Source organism: Vespula pensylvanica, chromosome 12, assembly GCF_014466175.1.
Source record: "Vespula pensylvanica isolate Volc-1 chromosome 12, ASM1446617v1, whole genome shotgun sequence".
In the NCBI taxonomy this organism is placed as follows: domain Eukaryota; kingdom Metazoa; phylum Arthropoda; class Insecta; order Hymenoptera; family Vespidae; genus Vespula; species Vespula pensylvanica.
Genome location: NC_057696.1, coordinates 3,654,853 through 3,674,697, shown reverse-complemented (window position 1 = coordinate 3,674,697; position 19,845 = coordinate 3,654,853). Strand labels below are relative to the sequence as shown.

Below are 19,845 nucleotides of genomic sequence, written 5' to 3'. Positions count from 1 at the left end.
GTAATGATTTATACGATATTTCATATTTCTTTTTTTCTTCTTCTTCTTTTTTTTTTTTTTTTTTTTTTTTTTTTTTTAAATTAGATTTACATCGCATTTATCATCTTTTTTTGTTTTTCTTTTATTTTATATATTGTATATAAATGTAATAATTTGTAGATATTTTTAGATAAAATATCGATCAGATCAAGATACGAATGCATAGAGATTATCCAATTGATATTTCCAATTAAAAGTTTTGCTATTAGGATAGAAATTATATCTCGTATGACATTTCCTACGAAAATTCTATTAACTAAATTAATCAATTCTACGAAAATTCTTTCGAATTTAACGATATTGTTTTCTACTCTATGTTAATTAACTTATTACAGCATGATGATTCGTTCTAATTGGATTGAAATTTTTTCCTTGTAGAGGTCATATTAAAGTAATGAAAAAAAAAAAAAAAAAAAAAAAAAAAACATAGTTTCAAACACACATATATTCCGATGGTGATATTTAATAAATTAAAGAACAATATATGTATTTACTTGTCTATATATATGTATATATATGTTAAAGGAGAATGAGTTCCAGAATGTTAAATCCTTTTTGTTTCTTTGCAAGATCGTTCGGTAGCGCCGGAGGCAGTAAATTGCTTAAAGATCGGTAATTATTGCACAAGCATTACATAAGTAAACAGATGGCTCGTGAGATGTAAGAATAAGAAAAAGAAGGCAGAAAATTACAGCCACGGGGAGTAATTCGCATTCATCGCGTGAATTATGTGCCATTAACGATCTTCGTGTCTCCATCCTCTCACTCTCTTACTCTCTTTCTCTCTCGTTCTCTCTCTTTCTCTCTCTCTCTTTTTTTCACCTTCGTCGAGCAATTTAATCGTACGTTTCGCTACCGATGTTTTCTTTTCTTATGTCTCATCGAGTCAATTCTCTCTTATTTTTTTATTTTGTAATTCGTTTTTTTCTTATTTGTTTTTACTATTTCTATTTTTGATTTTTGATTTTTTTTTACGCAATTTATTTCCTTCCTTGAATACAGTGCGCGTATATAGGATATAATTTTTTTTTTTTTTTTTTTAATTAATGTAAATTATTTCGCGAGTTTTTAAAGTAATATGAAATAATAATTATTATTATTATTATTATAAAAATAATATGGGATATAATACGATACCATTAGTTTTGCAAATGCAATTATCTACAAATGTTATCATTATACCTGCGTCAAATAATCGAAAAGAAGACTCTCATATAAAATGCATCGAATACATTATTAAGATGCATTAAATCAACAGTATTTAATTGATTCCGTCCAAACGCGATATCTATGAAGAAATTTCGTCGATGTCCAATTTGAATAAATCAATCGTAAAATGAAATTATCACGTTTCCGCCAATACCATTGCATTCCATCATTTTTATAATAATCCTCCTCGTGTCGATTGTCAACTCAACTGACCAATCAAAAAGCCACGCGAGTCCTTGATCCAACTGGTTTACTCTAAGCGAAGTTATAAATTTAACTGTCTATTAAATACGATCCGTATTCTAAAAATTCGCAAGAAGTATGAACGATACGGATATTCTCCAACAACGATACTAATAATAATGAAAAATTGTGATTAAAAAACAGACATGGATCGTGAAAATTAAAATTGATCCGTTCTTTCTTGCCCCTTTTTTTTCATTTTAATTATCTAAAAAATTATCAAAAAAAAAAAAAAAAAAAAAAAAAAAAAAAAAAAAAAAAAAGAAAAACCGTAGGAAGAAAGAAAGGACACGTTACAAAATTAATATAAAAAAGAGAAAAATATAAAAAGATGTGTTCGTAAAAACACGAATACATTCTTTTTTTTTTTCCTTTCTTTTTCTTTTTTTTAAATACACTTTCGATTCGACGACTCTTCGTCATCGGTAATAGTTTTAAAGCAAGGAAGGAAGTATAGAAAGTAAATAGAAGGAATGATCGCGAGTTCGTAGTTGTCGCAAAAAGCTCGTGTGCAGAGTTTGGCGGTTTGGATAAATATACACGCGACTGTGCGTCGCCAAAGAGCAGAGCGTTCGAGCTGGAAGAATCCTTTTTCCTTTTTTTTCTCTCTTTTCTCTCTCTCTCTCTCTCTCTCTCTCTCTCTCTCTCTCTTTCTGTCTCTATCTCTGTCACTGTGTCCTCTCCACCGATTCTGTCTTTTCTAAGGCATCGTTTTCTTCCTCGAGAAAGTCACAAATAGTAACGGAGAAGGCTCCATCATCGCGCTTCGTCGAAATTAATTGCGTCGCGACGCTCATGGACGTCCGATTCCCATCGCCACTCCTATTTTCTTCCTTGATTTACAGTGTCAAAGTTCGTATCTCGAATAGGATACTACCACAGAAAAGAGAGAAGAAATGCAGATAATGGGAGAGAAAAATAAATTGCAAAAGAAAAATAATACGTTTTTAATAATCGCTAGTTTCTTTTTTCTTTCAAATGCAAAGTATTCGTTCACGTGCGTTAAGTCTTGTTTCTTTGTAATATCCTACCGAATGGTTTGGAAATTGTTTCTTTGTTTATTTTATTTTTTTATTGTTTTCTTTTTTTTTTCTTTTCTTTTCTTTTTTTCTTCGTCCCAAAAGAATGGAACAAAGTAAGAGCGAAAGACCGAATTTTCTAATTCAGTTTCCTAGAAAAAAAAAAAAAAAAAAAATTCGTCTGCTTCATCGTTTATTTTCGTTATACTACGAATTATTTATTCTTCTTTTTTTTTTTTTTTTTTTTGCTTCTCTTTTTATTTCCAATATTTATATCTCATAGAAAAATTGCGAATGACTACGCTTGAAAAATCTAAGAGTCATTTTCTTCTTAGTTTTGTTCTCTTCGAAGAAGCTGATTTTTTACTTTCGCTACTTTATCTCTCTCTCTCTCTCTTTCATAGAAAAATTAGTCACGTCGCTTTTCTCTATTTTTACTTCCTCATTTTATTTTTTCGTTTTATAGAGACAAATAAATCGATTTAAATTGAAAAAGAAAAAACGTTGATCACTTTGTATAAACGAATATTAAAAAAAAAAAAAAAAAAGAAAAAAATAGTAAGGACGATGACACCTTCGTTCGAGTCATTAGTTTCATTCTTTTTCTTTTCTCTTTCCTTCGAGCTCGTTCAATGAACGCACGTTACTTTAACGTTTATTGGCCCGTACGTCAGTTTCTTTCTTTCTTTTCTTTTTTTTTTTTTTTTTTATTTCCTCATCATACGCGTTCACACGTCACACGTAAAGAGTCACTCACGTGTTGCTAACATCAACAAAATTGTTTTCCGCTCCAATTTCACATAAGTTCGCAGGAATCAGAACATCGACGTAGGATTCTACGTAAGCATATCTTTGACCCCTTTTAACGTATGTTTCTCTCTTTCTCTCTCTCTCTCTCTCTGTCTTTCTTTCTGCGTTCCGTGGATTATCGAAACAGCTGTTAAAGCAAACCCTCGGCTGGTCCTTAACATCTTCAAGAGTTTTACTAAGAAATTGGGAGTTCCCCGTGAACCCATACATACCCTTCTTCTTTGTTACGTCAAAAATAATCGGGAGTAATCGTAAATCATTGTTAGATTATTTTTCTTTTCAAATCATTCGGAAAATCCACGTAAGATTTACGTAATATACTACTGAATCGTGAATAATCGACTCGGATAGATTGATCGACGGTAAATATCATTGTTTAATGTTGCACAATGATTAGAAGACTGAGAAAATAATTATAGAGATTGAGGGAAGTGGAGGATGTGCGGGTAGGGAAGGGTGAGGATGGTTTGATCACTTTCAATAACAAAAAAATAAAAATGTAATGATTATTACGTATCAACACGTTAACGCGATAATATAGTATAGAGAGAATATGCATTTACAAGAGGTCAAACGATCAAGAAAATAATAAATTTGGGAAGAACGATTAAAAGTAAATTTTTTTGTCATTCTAAATCAACGTGTAATAGCTTGTACGAATGAAATCATTAAATGGTTATCCATTGATACTTCCGTTACTCCTTAGAACAATTTCTTACCGATAGAAAAAAAAAAAAAAGAAAAAAAAAGAGATAAAAAGAAATCGTAATGATACTTAATCGTTAGATCAACGATCATTAATCGATGGTAAGTCCCTGAAAAAAAAAAATATATATATATATATATCTATATTATACGACGTAAATGCTTGTCTTACGTTTGAAAGAAATGGATGGACATTTAATCCGATCGTTGTAACGATATGAACGATAAGAGATTGCTTTGTACTTTACTTACTTACTTAGTTACTTAGATGAACAGAATCCGTTCGTTCTGCGAAAAGTACCACGATTCGTCGAGAAGTCGCATCAAAGATTGCCTGTTCCAGCCTCTTCTAACCCTACCACATGGAGTTCTCGCGTCGCGACGCTTAAGAATCTTCCAATGATCGTCGTTCTATCCCTTCTCTTATTCTTAACTAACCGAACACACGTCCCATCGGGTTCGAAGGTCACGTTCAATCTAAAAGACCGAGGAATAACTTACTTACATCGAACGAGCTTTCCTTCGGCGTTGTGTTTCGTATAGCGCGCCGCTGAGAGGCGCGGTGTTTCTATTGGTTCTTTAGAGAAGTGGTGGGGGCCTATAAATGGCAAGGTAAGGTACGTGCTAGCTCAGTTGGAGCGTGTCCGTCGGCATGTTCGGTATTCTTGTTGTTGTCATCGTATTTTCGACATCTTTATATTATTCGACAGTTCTATGATTGATTCGTTGGATAGAATAAAAGGAAAAGAAAAAAAAAGAGAAATAAATAAAAACAAAGTAGTGGCAGGACTTATAAATGGCAACGTATGATAATCGCGCTAAATCAATCGAATATTGTTATTCATCGGCATGTACGGATTTATCGTTTATCGTTTTCAACTTTGATCCCTTCGATAATTGTTCAATGATTTTTTTTACGTTTACAAATATCGGACCGTGACGAAAATCTATCATTTCTTATTGATATATATATATATATATATATATGTATATATGTATATATACGTATATTATATACACCTAAACGAACTTTAAATTCGTATTGTTACATGTTAGTATGATTAACGTTCAGGTTCGTATGTTTATTTTTAAACGTTGCCAGTGCAACGTGATAAGGGAACGTGCGTGATAACTGCAAGTTTGAATATTAAAAAAAAAGAAAGAGAAAAAGAACGGTGAGGGTGTCGAAGGAGAAGGTACTTAACCAGAAGGACTACGTTTTGAAAGTGGGATCGATTAAATTTCACCAACGATTTCGTCCCGACTATTTTTCCTGTGGATCTGAGAGAAAGGAATCTCTGCGAAGAGGATAGAAAGAAAGAAAGAAAAAAGAAAAGAAAAGAGAGAGAGAGAGAGAGGGGAGAATTCATTCTTGAATTGCCATGACCATGGTCGTCAACAAGATCAACATGTCGTCGTATTCAGCGCCACGACGTACCTTCTTTTCGGGTTTTCATACGAAGGTAAGAAAAAACTAAACGCGTGTTTCGAATAATAATTAAAATATTTATTTATTCATGCGAGAAACGTTTCACATGACATTTTAAACTTCGCCAATTCCGAATTTAATTTAACCGAAAGAGAACGTTTGATTGGAAAATCCCCTTGTCCGCCATTTCCCTCGCATCGAAAAAAAAAAGAAAAAAGTAATAATAAAAATGCGACGTGTAATAAAAAAGATTAGAGAAAAAAAAAGAAAGATGAAGATAAATAAATAAAAAGAGAAGAGACAGAGAGAGAGAGAGAGAGAGAGAGAGAGAGAGAAATAAATAATAAAAATGCATTAGTCGGATTCACTAATCGAAGTTCTTCATCTTTCTCTAATGCCACAACCTGTGAAAGAAAATAAAAAAAAGAAATATATGTATATGTGGATACTATAGTCTTCCTTTACGACTATACCGCTAGAAGATAAATCGTTGTAAAAAGCATTGACTCTTGGATATAAGATTATCCGCACATGGACATCGTCCACGGACGACAACGTTTATGGCACATTCCCGATTTAGCGATAAGCCACATAACTCTTTCAACTCTCTCTCTCTCTCTCTCACTCTTTCTTTCTTTCTTTCTTTCTTTCTTTCTTTCTTTCTCTCTCTTTCTCTCTCAGCTATATATGTTCAAGCTCTTACCGCTTAGAAATCCCTGAGAATCGTTCTAACGGTCCTACCACCGTCGCCATTTTCATTATTACGACGTCTGAGTATAGTAATTTTCTTTACTTACTTACGAAACGTAGTTACATAGGTACATATGTATATATAATATATATGTATCCGTTTACAAATACGTGTAACACTTCCATAAACGATTTTTCTTTTTTTTCTTTTCTTTTTTTTTTTTGTTTTTTTTTTATTTCAGATACTTTTCCTAAACTGTTTCTTTTTTTTTTGATTTTTCTTTGCTTTTTTATGTGATTTTCCTTTTTTTTTTTTTTCGTTTTCCTTACATCTATCGAACGAGGATTTCTCTCTCTCTCTCTCTCTCTATTTCTCTACTTGAAAAACTTCCAAAACATATTATGTTCCATTGCGTTTTGTTATTTGCTCTTTAAATGAACCGTTACACCGATAACTCTCCTTAATCGCAATTATATCCTTTAATAACTGCTTAAGAAAATATTATTCCATAATAACGAATGAATTTATATCTCTCGACAGATTTAAAACAGTAATAAAACTTCCAAAATGTCATAACTCATAAGTGAAACGTTTAGAAATGATTAGTTCAATGTTTTTACATAATTTAACACTCGAATATCTAAACGTTCATCTTGTAATAATAAATTTCATATTTTATTCTTAATGAAAATGGGATGCGAATGCAATTTTGGAGTCGAAATAAATCATTCTAGTTTACGCAACAACTTAACTAAACATTTCCCTGGTATTAAGGGATATTGGATTAGAGCCAGTTCTATTCCTATATTTACTTTATATCGATGTTTACCGAGATACGAGATGTATTGCATCGAATCAACGATTTGCCGTATAAAAAAAATTGCATTCCTATAATTCTTATCGAGAAAAGAACAAGAACAATCGATCGATTAATTTATTAATAAAAAAGTGAATCGATATATTCTCAAGACGTTTAATTATTTTTGTCTAATTTTGTTTTCTTTTTGTTCGTATGTTTGTTTGTTCGTTTGACTTAATTGCGGTGGTCACAAGAGACAAATATCTTTCGAATGACCCTGAACGTGACCGTTCTCATGTTCGAGATGAAAGAGTAGAAAAATAATACATATACATGCATATATATCTTGTATATTCTTTTTCTCCCCTTTCTCTCTTTCTCTCTCTCTCTCTCTCTCTCTCTCTCTGTCTTCTTTCTTTTTCTTTTTCTCTTTTTTTGGCACTTCGCCATGATTCTTCACAGCTGTTGACATCTTTAGTATTGTGAATATAAAACGTGTAATCATTTGTGAACACATATGTATATGCGTGTGTGCGTACTCACATATTTACACACACACACACACACACACACACACACACATATGTGTTATAATATAATATATGTGTGTGTATAGATTAATGAAAAAAAAAAAACATTAAAAAAAAGAGAGAAAAATAGCTTATAAAAAATCCATTTTCGATTTCCGTGATAAACAGTTTGATTAGATTAAAAATGAACTAAATGGGGAGAGATTGGAACGATGGAGGTGGGGGAGGGGGGAGAAGAGCACTCCGCCATTGAATTGGATAATGAAATGAATAATAGGGTGGCTCGTGCCACGATCACTATCATTAAACGGACGCTCCGTGCTGGTTATAGAGTGGCATTAATATCAATGTGGTGTGGCTCTTTGTAAGAGTTAGTGGATGGACGCGTAGCTTCTTTCAAAGACCTGTTCGACAAAGATCTTTACGAATAAGAAAAAAGAAAGAAGAATTAAGGGAATGTCTAACGAGAAAATATATAACAACGATAATATTCCGTTCGGAAATCTGATTGGAATAAAATGAAGAAGAGAAAAAAGAAAGGAAAGAATAAAGAACGAAGAAGAATGAATCGTTGAATGAAAGAGACTGCCAGAAATTACAGGGGCTTGTAACTTTACGACGTGACGATAAAAAACAAACAAACAAACAAAAAAAAAAAAAAAAGAAAGAAAATAAAAATAAAGGAAAAGGAACATCGAACTGAAAAGTTTCGAGAAAACGAGAGGCCTTGACATTTACATATTTACATGTTACAAAATAATATTTCGTTAAGATTGCCATAAAAAATAAATGATCTTAACAAAACCATTCTGTACGGTTATGTATGATTATGGATCTATTATTTTCTTGTTTAAATAATAATAATAATAAAAAATGTGATGATAATAAAAATGTAATTTTTCTTAAAGATCATCGTAGATGATGGTTAATCGATGACGAAGATTATCAGGTTAATCCACGAAGCGATATTCGAGGAGCCACACTTTCTTAAAAAAGAACATTCGAAAGAATGAATCGGAACATTCTCGAGGAGTCAGAAGAGCGTCGTAAAGGCGAGTCTGCGCGAAGCATAAAAGATTCATTTTGTTGGAGAGGTGACCCTGTCGACCCAGCATCCGCTCTCCGTGGGCGTCTCTCTTCTCAGCGTTTCTACACTCCGTAACATACGTTCTCTCTCACTCTCTCCCTTTCTCTCTGTGTCTCTCTCTCTCTCTCTCTCTCTCTCTCTCTCTCTCTCTCTCTCTCTCTCGCTCCCTCCCTTTCTTTCTTTCTGTCTGTCTCTGTTTCTCTTTCTTTCTCCCTGTTAGTCTCACTCTTTTTCTCTTTCTCTATATTTTGTTCATTTACATATGAAAAAAAGAAAAAAGATAAATTACCGATTCGTAGCGACGAATAAAATTGACACGCTACGAATAATTAGAAATTAGAGAAGGATGTATAGGACGATTCTATTTTATTGATCTATTTTAAGCAGAAAAAAATTGTCGAACCAAGGAAACTTTTTTATGAAATAGGAAAGATAAATATTGATAGGAATTTTTTATTAGATCGAGCTTAGAAAAAATTGTAAGAAAAAAAAAAAAAGAACAAGTTTTGACATAGGTGACGAACTTTCACGAAAGCAACGCGTTAAAACGTTAGACCGGATGCATTTAATCTGTGGTTATAATGCTTCCACGACTGAGACGGCCGAGAGACATAGTTATGATAGTAATTACCGGTCCGACGCCGAGGAGACCAACTTGCTTTGCTAGTACTTATGAACGAGAACGAAAGTAAGTAAGTACTTACTCTTTTTTTCTCCTGCATCATACGTAATACCTTTAATTATCCTGAGTCGACTTTTGCGTTTAAAAAACAAAACAAAAATTGAACCATATATACATATACATATATATATATATATATATATATATATATATAAGCACGATAAATTCTTTTTTAATTTCGTGACTAATGATGATCGAAAGAAAAAAAAGAAAGGAATAATACTGTTTTATTAATAAAATTATTAATTGATAAATAAGAACAGAATTAACAGATTACTTGACAGGAATGAAAAAAAAAAAAAGATTTCTCATAGTCTTATCGTGTTCGTGCCGACAATCGATCTTGCTTCATCGATTCAGAATTAAACTGTTCCTAAATCAACAATTTTATTAATAGAAAAGACGTTCGCAGTCGTTTGGATTAATCACGACAAAACATATTCGTATCTAAGTAAGTACGTGTTAATACGATACCATAAGTCATGAAATCTTTCGACGTTAGACACCCCGTTGGCATCTAATTTCGATATATTAAGTTCCATCGAATCAGATTTCCGTTGACATAGAAGCGATACGCACGATCTCTTTCAGTTGTGACTATTAGATTTGTACAGCTAGCATAACTTTCATTCCACATTATATATCTATATATATATTTATACATACACACACAAATATATATATATATATATATATATATATATATACATATATATTAAAGTATCGTAATACGAGTATAAAGATTTTTCCTTACTTAGAACGTGAATAACGATTTATAAATTTAATGTCTAAGATAAATAGAAATAAAAATTGATTATTATTACAATGCTAAATATCATGTAACTATTTCGATTATCTTATATAAATGTTCTATTATAATTTATCCTTCGATATTCTTCTGTTTAAGTTCTAGGAAGCCAATAGAAAGTTGGCACTAGTCTCGATACAGTTTTATAGGTTACCGGCTTTTATCTAGGTAACGGCCTAGGCTGGAATGCATCCGATTCAGTTCACTTTGAAATCGGTTCCAAGAGAGAATTTTCTAATATTTCTTTCTCTCTGTCTCTCTCTCTCTCTCTCTCTTTCTCCCACCCTTGTTTCATCCATACATATGACATAAATACATATGCATTTATTTTTGTTCCAAGCAATAGATCAACCGTACGAACGACGGATATTTAAATCGGAATTTATTCGACTACCTCTTCGGCTTGATCAATTTTTATATTTTTCTTTTTTTTTTTTTTTTTTTGCTAATTTTTATACAGATACGCTCGTTGTCAAAAAAAAAAAAAAGAAAGGAAAAAGAAGATGAATTTTCTTCATTTTTTCTATTTCTTTTTTAACGTCCATTTGTCAAACGTTTCGTACGAGAATTTTCCGATCGACTAAAATCGATAATTCTTATTAATTGCGAGTTCTACGTAATCATAATCAATTCTAACATAAATATTAATAGAGCTCGCGCTGTTTCACATTTTTTTCGTTCCTTTTTTCTTCTTCTTCTTTTTCTTTTTATTTTTTTCCCTTGATGGAATTCGACGATCGCAAGGAAGAAGTGTAATTATAATTAATGGCAACAGAGAGAGAGAGAGAGAAAAGGAGATAACGAAGAAGCTCGTGGATGACCTTGTCGAGTAAGAAAATCGATCATGTTTTAATAGACTTAGTTTGTAGACGATTCTCCTTCCAGCGAATTCTCGTTAAGTCGATAATTAGTATTGCACGTTTTTCTCTTATTTATCTCGGTGTATTTTTCTTTTTTTATCTTTTTTCCCTTTTTTCTTATTTTTTCTTAATTCTTTTTGTCTGTTGATTTTTTGTATATACGAGATTTAAAAAAAAAAGAGAGAGAGTGAGAAAGAGAGAGAGAGAGAGAGATGCAAAGGAAGACACGTGGTATAAGTAATTGACCTTCGACCTCATTCAGGATAAGCATCTTTCTTTTTTGTAAATTTTTTATATAACATACACACACACACACACACAGACACACGAATTATATTATCATCTTCTTAATCTTATAAAGTACCTATCATTAATCGCAAGGAACAATAAGAAAATCTTTTTTAATTACTATAAAGCGTTAACGAGATTCTTGTTTCTTTTTTCTTTTTTCTGTTCCTTTTTTTCTTTTTTTTTTTTTTTTGACTCGGGACTATCGTCCGAAACAATCGGCATATCTTTATGAAATATCTCTCAATTGGGAGACAAATAAAGTTGCCCGGTTTTATTCTCTTTCTTTTTTTTTCTTTTTTTTTTTTTTTTTCGTTTTCTCTCCCTAAGATTTCCTTCGAAGACGTTTCTTTTTTTTTTTTTTTTTTTTCGTTTTATTATTTTTTATTTTGTTTCTATTATCTTTCTTTGATTCCTTTTGGTTGTTTTTTCTTCTCCCTCCTCTTCTTCTTCCCTCTCTTTTCTTTTTCTATGCCGGTGTATAATATAATAAAGTGGTGTATATACGACCGGATGGACGAATATGTCACATTTCGTAACGATTTACGAGCAGTTCAATTAGCGATTTCCTCTATAAATTCTCATCACCAAGGCGTAACGTGTGTTTTAAGCTGTACGACCGCGGCTGGAAATATGCCGACAGAAAGAACCGCGCGATATTTCTAGGTATAAAAAGCGATAATTAAACGTCATTTTTTTGTCCTTGCTCTTTTATAATAGCAATTATTAACAACGATTACGAGTGGACCGTGTCTCTTGTTTTAACTTTTGACCGTGGCCTGCCGATTATCGCGATTATGTTGTTGTTCCTCCATTATAGATATTAATCTATTAATGTCTAAAAGTTTTATCTAGTTGCGTTTGAATTGCGTTTGACTCTAACATATTCTTTTTTTCTCTCTCTCTCTCTCTCTCTCTCTTCCTTTTTCTCTTCTCTTTTCTTTTTTTTTTCTTTTGCACAAATAGTATATATTATCTTTTTTATCGCAGCAGGGATATATCGTAAAAAAGGAAAAAGAGGAACGAAGAGAGAAAAAAAAAAGAAAGAAAGAACAACAACGAAACAATTTATTTAACTATTTAGTATCTGTTCGACTTCGGTCGGATAATATTTTATGACGATTTAATATGTAGATATATGCAGTCATTGAGTATTCTATACTAAAAGCAAAAGCACTCTTTTTAGCTTACTCTGCCTTTTTTTCTTTCGTCTTTTACTTTTTTTTTTTCCTTTCTCTTCTTTTGTATTTTTTCTTTTTCTTTTTCTTTTTTTTTTTTTTTTAATTCTTCTACACGATCCCATCAACCATATTTTGTCGATGGACATACGTATATCTTAGTTGTGTACACGTCTCTCAAAATAAGCTTTAAACAAATTTGTTCTCTTCCATGGTAATTACGTCTGAAAATAACGTAATTTGTTATTTAAGAAAAATAAAAAAGAGAGACAGAGAGAAAGAGGAGGAGAAAAGAATTTGCAAAAAAAGAAAAAAAAAAAAGAATCTGATCTCTTCTTCATCTTCTCCTTCACTTTTCATGATCTTTTTACGATATCTTTCAACGTAAACAACACACTCGACTCGGCCGCTAATACACGAACTATAACGGATGTATATATTTATAAATTAGCGCATCTTTCTTATTTCTATTTTTTTGCTTCTTCTTCTTCTCTTTTTCGAAGGAAGTTCAAAGACTTTTTTTAAACCAAGAGCACGAAAGAAAAAATAGAGAGAAAAAAAACAAAATAAGAGTCATATCCTTTAATCCCGTCGTTCGGTCAAAACTACGTAAGCAAAATTTTGTAATTATTTTTTTTACGTCGATCTTCTCTCCCTCTTCCTTTCCCTTTTCCATAGAAAGAGGAAAAAAAAAAGAGAAGATGCCTTGAGGAAGACCAATGGTGAAGAAAAAAAAAAAAGACAGAGAGAGAGAAAGACGAAGAAAAAGAAAAGCCATTCTAAGCTCAAAGTACTTTCGCACTTGGTGCGTCTCGAAAACACAACGCAAATACTCGTAAAAGTATTAGTGGATGCTCGAAACTACTACCGGCCAGTCCAGTATTTGCTTCTTACGAGAGAAGTTAAAGATGAAGACGAAGAAGAAGAGAAGAAGAAGAAGACGAAAACGAAGAAAAAAAAAAAAAGAAGAAGAAGAAGAAGAAGAAGAAGTAGCTGCCACTTCGTATACATAATACCGTACTACGATGGTCGGTCGTTTCTTAACCGGCTTTTACCTTGTAAAAATGAAAATGAAAGTGAACGAAAAATAAAAAAAAAAATAAAAAAAGAGAAGAGAAAAGAAAGGAAAAAATGAAAAATAAATAAAGACGAAGAAAAGCAAACGCCGTGGGAATAATTTTGCGATCGACGACAAGCGGAAAAACTTATATGTATACGAACGAGTCGAGTTTGTGTTTAACGTGAGAATCGTTTAAAAGAAAAGAAAAATAATAATAATGATTAAAGTTATTTAAGAGATAGAAACACGTACGATACGATAATGTGATTATTTATATAACCACACACACACACACACACACATACATATAAATCGAATTAAAACGTTAGAGAGTAACAAAGTACTGAATCGTCCATTTCCGGCGCCATTGCGTTTCCGCATGCCTGAGTAGCATTAAAACGATTAGGTTACTTTTAAGACTCCTTTAGGATTAAACTATCGATCAGTTTTTCTTCCTTCCGTTTAATTATCAACGATTAATTAAACGATTAATCAAGAAAATGATCGATAAAAATGAATATCATCTTACGTAATTTAGATTTTGAAGCTTTCTTGTTTTCTTTTTTTGCTTGTATCCTATACAAGAAAATTTAAATTTGAAGAAAAAAGAGGGGGGAAAGGAAGAAGAAGAAACGTGTTAAAAGAAACTGACAGACACATACATACATACATATGTAAAGATCTTATAGAAAAAAATTAACATTAATCGATTTCACCTTTTGAACGTGCTTATATATGGTCGATATGATCGATTATTTTTTTTTTTCCTTTTGTTTTTTTTCTTTCTTTCTTTTTTTTTTTTTTTTTTATTTCTAATCCAACGGAAATCGTATTTCCGTTTAGTTGGAATTTCTTAACATCGTCGTCGACAAATGACGTTAGCAATTTTACCCCGAGTATCGTATTACGCATTCACCATTCGTTTCCTTGCAAAAGTGCATTCGCATGTGTACGTACACAGATGTATATATATATATATATATATATATATTACACACACACACACATATATATATAATATATGTAGTTAGGTATGTACATATGTATAGATATAATAATATATATAGGTATCAGGATAAGTGACGTAATCGAGCGTGACGGCGGTCATTTACATCGTAGTTTACAGATCTCGTTTCTTCTCACCACACACTTTCCTCTCTCTCTTTCTCTTTTTTTTTTTTGCTTTTTCTCTTTTCCTTTTTTCCTCTTTCTCGTCAAATCCTTTTGCGTTTCTTCCGCAAATACTTTTATCGGCTACTCTCGAGAACCGCAGCTTGAGATAGGCTCCTCAAGTGGCGCCATTCTTGATTAGTTACACCTACGGAATAATTTTCTTTCGTATCTTTTTATACCTTTTTATATTTTTCTAATCTTTCTTTTGCATGATCAAACGTAATTAAGATCTCTCTTATATAACGAAATGGAGAGAAGGAGAGAGAGAAAGAGAGAGAAAAAAGAAAATAAATGCGTCCCTTTCTAATCAATTAAATTTTGAAGAAAACAATTATCTGTAATATTAGCTCGATTAATTTTCCAAGAGAAATTTTATTGTTATATCTTATAATTAGGTTTCATTGAATATTATTCATGAAAATAATATTTCTATACATGGTAACGTTTTAATTAATACCCACCGTCCAAAGTTTTTTTTACATCTTCAATCACGTCTATTACATCTATACATTTCTCGATCATAACTATAAATATTATTTTATTGATCGCGTCGAATTTTTCAAACCTTTGCGAAACGATATCAACGATAAAGAAAATGAAAGACGAGATCTAACGATAATGATATAATAATTTTTTTTTTTTCTTTTTTTTTTTTTTTCTTTTTTTTCATACACAAGAAACATTTCATCGTTTCATTCGATATAACGATTTTAATTGAAAGCTCGTTTCTTTTTTTTTTTATTTCTTCCTTTTTTTTTTGTTTTCTTTCTTTTCTTTTTTGCTTTAATATTTTTTTAGATGCCCAACGAACGTAGCTCACAATATCTTTTCATATTATAATAAGATGAGACACGAACGATCGCAAATCATTTTTAAACGAGCTCGAACTTCTGTTTTTTCGTATGTGAATTCTCCGAGAACGAGTAGACTCGAATTTCCATTTGAATCATGCTCGAACCTAACGGAGAAAGAGAAAGAGAGAGAGAGAGAGAGAGAGAGAGAGAGAGATAAAGATAAAGAAAGGCTACAACGCAGGTAGAAAGATTTTTTTTAGGGTAAAATCATCCTCCGTCCTGTGTCTTCTTCTTTTCCAAAAATGTTTCGATCATTTCATTCTCTTTAACAAAACTCAAAACTGTCCTTTCTACTTTTTTTTCTTTATCTCTCCTTTTACATATTCGTATACGTTTATTGTTTTCAATATTATCATACGTGTAAGTATATATATATATATATATAATTTTTTTTGCCTCGTTCGTTGATTAATTTACAATGAATAATTATCCAATATAATTCAAAATTCGTTTTTCTCTAATAATTTTAAAGATATCGATAAAGATATTTTCCTACTCTTTTTCTTCTTTTTTTTTTTTATATTTATTATCTTTTATATTCTACGGACATTGAATCAATGCGTGGAATCTTCCGGTTTAAAAAAAAAAGAAAAAAAAAATATATATATATATATATATATAACTTAAAAGATTTCGTAGAAAACTGAAATGGATTTTTAAAAATCACTTAGGAACTACTTGTGAGTTCACTCCCTATAAGAAAATAAAGTCTACATCAAAGACTGAACGTTTTAAATCTAAATTGTTTGTAGTTTTTTTAAACAACTTTGCATTCTCTCTCTCTCTTTCTCTCTCTCTCTCTTTTTCGTTTGATACTCTTATTACGAATATTAATAATAACAACAACAATCTTATAATTCTTTTCTCAAAGAATTTCAAAGGGTCACGAAGTGGCATAAGAGAGAGAGAAAAAGATAGAGAGAGAGTAAAAAAAAATAAAAAAAAAAAGAAGAAGAAGAAGAGTAAAAAGACGTTCTCATAATACGTGTTGTTAGCAGGGTTTGGCCCCTTTGGTGGGTGAACGGGATGAGTCACAAAGGAATCACGAAGGAATTCCAGTCACGAAAGAGCCCGACTTTCCTTTTTCTCGCCTCCGCCATGTCTCGCACGCTCAAACGTTTCTCGAATTTATTTAACCAATTTCGGACATGTATTGGAGTCAATAATGTATATCGTATAGACACTTACACACACACATACGCTATATATATATTTTTGACTTTCCTCTTAGTCATCTTCACCATAGTTATGTATTAAAAATATATATATATATATATATATATATATATATCTTTTCTTGTTTAATCTAATTTAATAATTTAAAAATAATCTTGTGGTATGTTTGTGGTTTTATATACATATACATACATATATATATATGTGTGTGTGTGTGTGTATATATAAATTTGTTTGTTAACTTAATCATGCGGTTATTTCAAGCTTCCTTGGGTATACTACCCAACTTACATAGCAAGAAAAAAAAAGGAAGTGACATGATTTTAGCGGCTTCTTGATAACGCATAATACTATAGAGAGACTCACGTGTCTCTGCATACAACGTAACCTTGAACTTCCTCCGCAAATGATTCACTACGTGTTCATTCATTTGTTCGCTCATTCATTCGCGTTTTGTCGTACACTACCACGAGTACGCGCGTGTACGAGAGAGTAGCAGACGATTGAAAAGAAGAAGTAAAAGATTCAAGGTTGCAAACGATTCTTGTCTTCTTTCTCTCTTTCTCTCTCTCTCTCTCTCTCTCTCTCATTTTTTAATTAAACGAGTTAAATAAGAAAAAGAAGATTTTGATAGCAATTACACCGAGATACTTTTCAAGGAATAATAGCAATCGAGTAATTTATTTTATCGAACATTTCGTCCAGTTGATTTTCATTATTTTTCTATTTTTTTTTTTTGTTTCTTTCTTTCTTTCTTTCCTTTTTTTTTTTTTTTTACTTTTATGAAAAAAAAAAATGCCAAATATACGTGTACGGTATATAATAAACGATTGCTCCCAACCAATCGCGTGTCTTATCGGCTCGATGATTCATTCATTCCTCCAATCCTCAGAGGAATGCACGCGAGCGTGCAACTTGTTAACGGAGTTGTAGCGAAGAAGAAAATTACATATCTTCGGAGAAGAGACGCATGATTCATCGGAATCGTCATACTTCCTCTTATCTGTTAGTTTGAAAATTTATAATCTAACTGGTTATTGCGATTAACAACAATTACTGATCTCATCTATGCAAATAGTTCTCAAATAAAATATCTCTTATTTCATAGACAGATTGAACGTTAATTTATTTGTTTCATTAAATGTTTTTTCATTAAATTTCAACGAAACAATAATTAATACTATACATTGATAGTAATGATCGTTCATTGATAACAGTAATAATAATAATTATTATAATTATTATAAAGGTGATACATGTTATACTATTGCAATAAAAAGAAAAAAATGGTGAGAACTTATCACGGAAAAGAAAAAATTGAAGAAAAAAAAAAAAAAAAAAAGAAGAAATAAAGAAAAAAGAAATCGGAATAATCCTTTTGCCAAACAAAGTTATGTCTTTTTATCACGTTTCGTAGAGAGGAGGAGAAGCACATGCATGCATTCGTGACTCGATAAGAATGCATGAATCATATTTCAAACGTCTCCGAGCTCGTGTGAAAGAGTAACAAGCATGTGACTTTTCTTGTTTACTCAAGTCCATGTATATGTGTATACGTATATACATATATATGACGTATGTATAATATGTAAGGCTAGAAACGATTCTTACCCAAAAAAGGATACACAGTATAACTCGTTTCTCGTAAAATTAACTAAGAGATTTAGATGATACACACATATATATATACTCGATCATTTTAATCGATCATATTGTATCTATTATACTCACACATGACATCATCCAATCTGAGATAAGATAATCATTTCTTACCATCATATGTATATGCATAAACACACACAAACACTCAAACACATATACATATACACTTACATATCATCAATTATTTTATTAACACTCAAGATATATTAAAATCCACGTTAGTACTTTAATTGATTTGTCATGTATATACTCTCGATAATCTTAAACGTACATACACGATCATTGAACCGATCGATCGTATTTTCTTGAGGAATCCTTTCAACAGTCCTTTCACGTGTACATCCTCTCTCGCAATATTATGCATGCGCAAGTACAATTTTATCGTTCTTTCGTCTGCAACGAAACAGAATGAATCGGGACTATTTAGCATAGGTTCGCAGTTTACAAGATAATAAAACTGACTGTAAAGTGCGTTAATGGATACCAAAGAATCGATATATGTATCGAGTAATCGTTGATATAAATTATTTATTATAGCAGTTGTGAAAGTCATTGTTGGTCGTGTTAAATGAAACTATTTTTTACAAGATACGTGTGTGTATATATATATATATATATTTATTTATTTATTTATTTACTATTGAAAGCATCCTAAATTGAAGCAAGACTTTTATAGTAACGTTTTTATCTTCTTTTTCTTTTTTACTTTTCTCTTCTTTTTATTTTTCTTTTCCCTTCGCTATTTTCGTTGCAATTGTCTTTTGATGCAATCGAAAGGCCGGATTGACTTCACCGATGCATCTCGATTTATAAATAGGTACAACGAATTATCATACAGTTATTAAAAGTAGTCGGTATACTTTCAAGTTTGCAATGACGTGCAATGGTTAATTTAAACTCTTGAGAGCTTTCGATAAGCAGCTAAGAAGATATTCCGTTTGCAGTTAATTTCAATGGACTCATGACTCGATTTTATTTTCCAATAAAAAATATATAATGATCGTTAGAATTCTATTTCTCTCTGTGAAAAAAAAAAAAAAAAAAAATTATAGATAAATACTTATGTATAACTCTATACGTCACGCATACACGTGCATTTATTTCTGTTTTCCTTTTCTTTTATATCTTTTTTTATTTTATTTTTTTATTTTTATATTTTTTTTTTATTTTTTTTTTTTTTTTATTTTTTTTAATCAACGAAAGTCGTTCCGAGACAAGTACGAAACATAAAGAGAAGGGAAGTTAGTATCCATTTATAGAAACTTCAAAGAAGTTATGCCAGGCATCCTAATAGAGGAACCTCCTGCTCTTATGAGAGTCTTATGGGGTTCGACGAACCAAACGCTATGCGAAATATTCGATTCGATTGAGGCAACCTTTTTGCGATCTTAAGTATTTATATATATGTATATATACGTGTGTGTATAATTAGAGTGGAAAATAGATTTTTTTGAATACTAATATTAAAAAAAAAAAAAAAAAAAAAAAAAAAGAAATTCAATAACAAAAATTTATATATATATATATATATACTTTTTTTAAT

General features: G+C 31.2%; 1 protein-coding gene across 3 annotated transcripts in view; it reads left to right on the top strand.

Moving 5' to 3' along the window:
* The window catches only part of LOC122633412 (NAD(+) hydrolase sarm1), an 84,298-nt gene that overhangs the window by 35,282 nt on the left and 29,171 nt on the right, over window positions 1–19,845 (top strand). The window contains exon 1 of one of the 3 annotated variants that reach the window (XM_043821250.1): window positions 4,658–5,488. The exons of 1 other annotated variant lie outside the window; for it this stretch is intronic. In XM_043821250.1, coding sequence (XP_043677185.1) covers window positions 5,408–5,488 — 81 coding nt within the window. In that variant the 5' untranslated portion in view covers window positions 4,658–5,407. Of the gene's footprint in view, window positions 1–4,657; window positions 5,489–19,845 lie in introns of those variants that run through there. One more of the 3 variants, XM_043821245.1, reaches the window with a different exon arrangement.